Genomic DNA, 7,470 nt, shown 5'->3' on the forward strand with positions numbered 1-7,470 from the left:
TCAAGTGTTGTTTGTGACAAACCAAGTGAAGACAACCAGCTTTACACAGATATGAATGGCAAAAGTGGCATGGCTGTCACTGAGAGGAATCCCCCGAAGTGGAAAGAACACCTCCAGAAAAGCTTTGGAGGGGAGATGAGAAACAAGCAAAAACAACATGCATTTTCAAAATGCGTTCCAACTTGAAAAAGACATAAAAAAGATATTATTGCATATATCTCTACCCTTCGTTTGCTCAAGTTCTCAGCAAAAAAAAACACGCTCACATGAGAAATAGTTGTGACAGTTGAAGCTGTTACCACCCATTGGCAGAGGTTATACAAACCCGTGCCTCAGCAAATTATCAGCTTAGCCAAAACTGCTTTGAAAGGCACGTCTATGTTCAGTCACCGGATTTTGCATGGAAACAGCTGAGGTGATTGCACACGCTTCACTCCACAATTACTCCAACAATCCCTGCTGAAGACAGACAGTAGTAACATCTTAAACTGCAACAGCTAGATTTGCTTGTCTAACCTTGCTCACAGATTCCACCATGCTCTCATGCCTTACACAGATAGGAAACCAAATTAGTTAAGCCACTCTTTCATTTCCCAACATCATCATATGCGGGCAACCACTCTACTGGTCACTCTTTCATGCTCCTATCAAAGACTTCCTGCTCAGGGCAGTCAGGAGATGACACTTGCTATTCTGGAATCACTGGTGCTCCTGGCCAACCTACAAAAACTCCCTCAGACCCACAGCTAGTAAGGTCACGAACGCCTCACAGGGGACTGCTGATCATCCTGTTGCTCAAAAAATAGGTAATGGCTTTCCCATACTTAGCTTTTCTATTATTGTGTCAAGTACTCCAGGAACCACATCTTGTATCCAGGCAGTCAGCTGTGGTAATTATTTCCTTCACAGAGGTGTGGTCCCACACGTGAAAAAAAAATATATTAGAAATGAAGCCATGAGTGTTTGCATAGAGCCTAAAGAAGCCTGCACACTTCTGTGGCCACTAGACACATTGCACAATGCAGTTAGTTCTTGGAGATGCACTCTTGTTCACGTTGTTCCTCGTCTACTTTCAGAAACAGAGGGACAATGAGTCTCAGCTCCCCTGAGCAGCACATAGTCACAGGCTGCTCTGGTTGTCCCAGGTTTGTTTTAGTGCCAAGTTTCTCTGTCTCTTGCTACCAAGTGTTCGCAGACGCACTGAATACATTTATCAGCACAGTTAAGAGGATAAATCTAAAACGAGACATAAAAGTCTCTTCATAATCCTGTCTCAGCTCCAGCCCAGCACTGAGCCTTCAATCTACAGTTGCCTCAGTTTTTAAGAGGGAGGGAGGCCCGTCCTGTGCTTCAAGAGGTGCCATGAACAGAGAACTACAGCCTGGCTGGGGCAAGCTGCTACTCTCCGTGCCAAAACTCACTTCTCAAAACATCACAAAGCACTCAGTTTGTCTGCATGCTCAGGCGATCCTGTGAAGCCAGACAATGACTCAGGCTTTCGACAAAACACAGGGGAAAAAACAATTGTGGTTATCCAGTAACACAGAGTTGCCAGACCTCCTCCCAAATGCAGGGGTCCTGGCCTCTGCCCCCCTTCTTCCCCGCAGCAGGGCACAGCGGTGCGTGCACTCAGGTCAGCAAACAGAATCGCTGACACCAGCAAGCCGTGCCAGCAGCCCACGCTGCTTCTGACCACAGCCGGCCCGTACCCAGACGGCTCAAGTTTCCCCACGTTCTCCAGATGCTGAGGCCAGCACAGGCAGAGGCAGCCCAGATCTGTTTGCACACAGGGTTTCAGCTGTTTTCCTGTTGCACCAAGCAGAGCAAACAGAGATGAAAGGGACCAGCAGCTGAGCTTAACGCGGCTTTGTGGAGAATCCATAATCATACATGCACTCCCTGCATCTGGAAGTAAGACTTTTTCAAGTATTTTGCACTTGTAAAACACAAGTAAAAGACTGCAAAAAATACAAATCAACTAAAGGGTGCATACAGGAAAGCTGGGGAGGGACTCTTCATCAGGGAGTGTCACAATAGGACAAGGAGTAATGGCTTTAAACTAAAAAAAAAAAAAAAAGGTAGATTTAGATTAGATATGAGGAAGTTGTTGTTTACTCAGAGGGTGGTGAGGCACTGGAACAGGTCACCCAGAGAAGTTGTGAATGTCCCATCCTTGGAGGCGTTCAGGTTGGATGAGACCCCGGGCAACCTGGTCTAGTGGGTGGCATCCCTGCCCAGGGCAGGGCAGTTGGAATTCGGTGGCCTTTCGGGTCCCTTCCAGCCCAAACCATTCTGTGGTTCTATGAAACTCACCCACCCGATAACTGCAAGAGCTGTAAGGATGGGCAGCACAGAGCAGCACACTGCTTGCTTACCCACTGCTGCTTTCCCCACGCAGCAACTCTTTCTCCCCACACAACAGGGTATTTTTGCCTGCCAAGGATTAGCAGTAAGCTAGAAAACCTTCAAAATGGCTTTTTTCCCCTCTCCTCTCCTGAAGGGATCTAAAGAACCTAAGATTTCTGTGAGGGGAAATAATCACAACCTAGAGTTTCTATACCCCTCCTGGAGAAGACTGCATGAAAGCATTCAGGGAGCTCCACACCTACCTCTTTCAGAAACTTAGGGAAAAAATAAAAAACATATTACATTGCCACATTGCTAGAGATGAACAAGGTGCATTATCATTCACGGATTTCTGTGCACAATCTGGTCCTTGAACAAAATCCGATGCAAGCAAGTGAACATTTGTCTCTTAAAGATGCATGAGAAAAATTAAAGACAATACCAAAAAATACAATTAAAAGGCAATGAGTTTGGAAATTCTAGCTGGAAAACTAGATCGTGCTTACTGTGTGTTTATGTGCTCTTTCCCTTGTCAAACTGAAGCTTTACAACTGCTTTAACCTGCATTCCTCACTGCCACTGTTTTGATGGAGCTGGAAGCAATGAGGAATTGCTGCAGCACTGGTTTGCTTTAGCCACTCCTCCTTACACTAAGAGAAGGAACATCACAGAGGCAGGAAGGGTTGGAGGTTACAGCAAACTCTGTTGAGGAAATTCAGCAGTGTGGGAAGTAAACTGTGGTTGCCACACAGAAGCAAATTATTACTGGTTTGTGCTTTGTTGAATATGTCGTGCTCGGTTTGCTTACAAACCTGTTAAGAAGCCAGACTACTTACACATCCAACTCTTGGAAATAATTTTGCCACGTGATTCAGTCAAAGACTGCCCATTCTTTGGAGTGGGGAGCAGTAACAAAGAAAGAACATTCTATCTTGCTGGCATGCTTTCTGTGCAGTCATTTAACTATGTTGCTTATAGAAATTCAGTTTGCCTTCATTTCAGATTACAAATAAAGAGAGAATCAACCACTGCAAGAATTATATAAATTGAAGTATGTGCTTTTATTTTATACTTTCGTGGCACATTTAGATTTGTAAACATTAAGACACCGGTTCTATTTCTTCATATATTGAAAATAACCATCAAGTACATTTAGGAGTATTACCTGAGATTTAAAAAAAAAAAAAAAAAAGAACCGGCATCTTTTACCTTAATCATGTACAGTACTGTTTTAGGAAGAATTACAAAAGGGAATGTTTTTCCAAAATAGGATCATTTCCTTTCAACTATAAAGACATAGAAAATACATCAAAATCAGCCTGATACAGAGGATGTTGCAAGTCATTGTCTCAAACAATCCAATTAACACACAACTGAAATGCATATTGCATCAGTCCTGCAGTAGTATGATATCAACATTGTCATGAACACCTTGTAAAAGCAGTTCCCCTTGATAAGTGACAATCTTTCGTCGTTTTGCAGCCTTAAGAGTTCCCACTAGGGCTTCAAAGAGGTTCGCACACTTTTCATCAGCGAAGAGCACACCAAATTTCACGCTCACTTGTCCATCAGCATCTAAATCAAAGACAAAACATGAAAACACATGCAGATATTCTTTCAGTTAGGAGATGACTGGGGGAACTGAAGTGATAGGCAGTCAGTGTGCTGAAGGTAAGCCCCATGGTGTCTCCCAGCTGCCAGTAACCTGACTTCGCTTCCACGAGGTTTGACTTCATAATGGGAAACATACTACGAATGCTGATGATTAATGGTAGACAAAGGTCCTGCCCGTTAAGACTTTCCTTTCCCGCCCGTCCCAGAGATTTGTACCAAGGAACATATCTACTACGTTTATGTTATGAAAGACTGATGTCTTTCTGAAGCCTATGAACAATGCAGGCTATCAGACTTCTTTGAAGCATAAGGAGGAAAAATGTCTTGAAGACCTAAAATGTTTAAATACTTCTTTTTTCCACCTATTAATATTTTAGGTTCCCATTGAAGAAGGTATAATGTGAAGTAATTTATCACACAAAGAAAAAATTTTAAAAGGTTATCTAGGTTATTCTTAAGCAGCAATTCTTAAACAGTCATATCAAATACAAGATTTAGGTATCAGGTTTTGAAAAAGAAATGCAGTTAAATGAAACTGCATCAGAATTTAAATATGTGAGCAGGTCCTACATCCACAAATTGCACAAATATTTGTAAAGAAAGTGGAGCTTTAACAATGAAAAGCAATCTTAAGATAAAAATCTACATTCTAAAGAAGTTTAAGCGAAGGCTGGGAGTATAACTCCTGGATTACAGTTTCAGCCATACAGATCAATTCCCTCTACACAACACTGTGACGAATAAAACTGAAGCATACGACTTTCGAAATACAGAAGTTACCAAGGAAGGAGATGAAATATAAAGGTGTCATTTCTTTGAAGACTGTAGCAAGTATCTTTGTCTAAAAAAGGTAATTTTGCAGTTGATTTTAGTGGGGGCAGGATTTCAGGTCTGCTTCCTCTGCTGCAAAGGCTTAAATGTTTAACTTCACAACAGGACTGCTTTAAAGGATGGGACACTGGGAGCACCACGCAGCCTAGCAATAAATATATATGGAATATATATTTTCAGGTTACCTGAGCCTGCTTAACTAAATTTGCCAGGATCACAACAGGTTGGTATACCATGATTACATCTGCATGTTCAGAGGTATACAATACTTACTTCTGGTTCCCAGCCGCCGAATTTCCTCAACTAAGAGGGTAATTTCATGTTCCACGTTCATTGTGGTCTGGAACATAAAATAAATTTTTAGCAAAGTTATTAGGAGACCCGTAAATCCTTTGCACATGTTCATCTTGGCCTGTTCTCAGATCATCAGGTGTATCACAATATTCTGTAAATCCCAGTAGCCCAGAGGCACATAATTAGAGGATCTTCTAAGATTTTAGACTTGAAAGGATAAAGAGCCTTCACATCCCCACATCTGTGGAGAAATGGATAGAAGAAAATACCACCTTGGTACCTTCTATACACAAACACAAGGAACTCATCTCAAAATGGGGGGGAGGTGGTTTTATGTGTTTCTGCTTGGTTTGGCTTTTAAAGCGTTTAGGCCAATCGTTATTTCAGGCAGCCACAAAAACAGAGCATCCTGCTAACATCACAGGTCTTCAGGATCTTTGCAACTTTCTGTCGACACCCACAATAAAAAGGGAGCATCTTCCTTTATGTTTCCCTCTGGGACCTTAGATGCATGGTAGGTGAGTGGCCTTCGTTTGCATGTGTATTTAAACCCCACCACAGCTTTCCACTCATCATGAGACAGCCCAGACATCCAGCTGGCTACAGCAGGGCTGTGCACGCCACACCTGAAAGGACAGCATCTGCCACATGTCTGCTACCGAGAGCAAAACCCAACCAGAGACAAGCCAAGGAAGTGTCCTAAGGCAGCCAGCGCTCATCTCCATTCATATCGATCCCAAGAAGCAAAACTTATCTCATGCACCTCTTTGCTGTGAAAGCTCCTCCCGTGTGCATCAATGCCTTCCATCACTTCAGTCACATGCAGCCTGGTAGATGGCAGCACTACAGTCACGCAAAGTACTATTTGGCTACAAAGCATTAACAACCAGAGGCACCTAAAAAGCTGTTCTGTGATACAGTATAAAAAGCAGCATCAACACAATGTGGAACTCCTTCAGCAAATGTGGGCATCGAAGTAAGGACATGAAACTGTGCCCCACAGAGAAAGCAAAGTGTCAAATGCAGCTTTTGCTGGTGCTGGAAACACAGGCTGGAATAAAAGCTACAGAGAGCGACCCTGGAGCTCAGCGCTGTCCAAAAGAGTCTCAGACCTGTGAGCATAGCGACCATCGCTACTGTTCAAGAAATAGCATTTCTGCACAGATCTGGTTAAGTAAATGGAGTTAAAAATTAGCATCCAGATGCATCACAAACCCTTCCTAACAGAAGAGCTCCCCTTCTTTCCTTTTTTATTGAGCTAAAAGAGGTAGGGGTGGCACAGTTCCACCTCCTGACCCCTCACCAATTTGTCTGAGACAAAAAGGTTAACAGAGGCTGATCTTCAGATCCTAAACTCACTTAAAAAAAATAAATCTTTTAACATGCAAAATTAAGCAAGCTTACTGTCAGCAGAGGTTTCAGACCCAGCCTCATCCCTTAGTTTCACCCCTAACCCACCCTAAGCCCACCGGGCTGCCCTGCTACCACCTCTTCAAAGCCTGCCTAAAAATCACCTGGCAACACGGATTCAGCATTCTAATTGCATGAGATGAATTCCACGAGCGTCTGTATTTTATTCACTGAGCACTAAATATATCGTTATAAGTCACCAGGGAAAACATGACCCATTACCAAAACGCTGACACTATCATTACTAATTGCTCAAACTGCCAATTTGATATTGGTCACCGCGATGGCATCGTTAGCTTTTTAACGACGTCCTTTCAGCACCTTTAAAGTTCACTTTTTTCCCCTTTAACTTTCAGCTCTCTGAACCGCGGGGTACCTCGCACGGCCCCCAAGCCCCCCGTACCCGCCGCTCTCGCCCACCTCAGCCGCCCCGCTCCCAGAAGATGGCGGCCGAGCCCGCTCGCTGCCCGCCCGCAGCCCCCCGGCGGGACCCCCCCGGGGCGAAGCGCTCCGCTCGCTGCTCCCCGCGGCCGGGCAGCCCGGCACACGGCACAGGGTAACGGGCGTGGGGTGCCGGCCGGCCACAGCCGCCCCGCCGCCGCCAGGCTCCGCTACTCACCCGCTCCCCGCCCGCCGCCGCTGTCTCCCCCCGGAAGGCGCAGGCCGCGGCGCCGCCCGCCGCCGGGGGCAGGGTGAAGGCGGCGGCTGCGGTGCCTCGCTCCGCCCGGCCGGCCGGCGGAGGGGACGGGGCCTCCCCGCCTCGCCGCCTCCCCGCCCCGCGGGCCCCGGTGACGGCGCCCGGCCGAGCGCCCCAGCGCCCTCCTGCGAGGAGCCGGCGCTAGGGCTGCGCGTCTCGGCCCCGGTGCTTCCTTGCCGCGGCGGTGACCCCCGGCTTGGTGTCAGTGCACCGCGTCCCGCCTGTGACAAAGGCGCTGATGAAAGTGTCACGTAAAATCGGTTCCCAACCTGCTAGTA

General features: G+C 45.9%; 1 protein-coding gene across 3 annotated transcripts; it reads right to left on the reverse strand.

The window, feature by feature from the left end:
* Positions 1–3,517: 3,517 nt before the first annotated feature.
* Positions 3,518–7,266, reverse strand: ABRACL (ABRA C-terminal like). 3 transcript variants are annotated; one of them, XM_048075782.2, is made up of 3 exons: positions 7,115–7,266; positions 5,065–5,131; positions 3,518–3,921 (listed from the first exon to the last, which is right to left on the reverse strand). In XM_048075782.2, the coding sequence occupies exons 2-3, from the start codon at positions 5,123–5,125 to the stop codon at positions 3,737–3,739; spliced, it is 246 nt and encodes an 81-aa protein (XP_047931739.1). In that variant the 5' UTR covers positions 5,126–5,131; positions 7,115–7,266; the 3' UTR covers positions 3,518–3,736. The 3 variants fall into 3 exon arrangements, with proteins under 3 accessions (XP_047931739.1, XP_066850332.1, XP_047931740.1); XM_066994231.1 differs by having other exon boundaries at positions 7,122–7,170; XM_048075783.2 differs by lacking the exon at positions 7,115–7,266 and adding an exon at positions 6,916–7,062.
* Positions 7,267–7,470: the final 204 nt, after the last annotated feature.

Source organism: Anser cygnoides, chromosome 3 (genome assembly GCF_040182565.1).
Source record: "Anser cygnoides isolate HZ-2024a breed goose chromosome 3, Taihu_goose_T2T_genome, whole genome shotgun sequence".
NCBI lineage: Eukaryota > Metazoa > Chordata > Aves > Anseriformes > Anatidae > Anser > Anser cygnoides.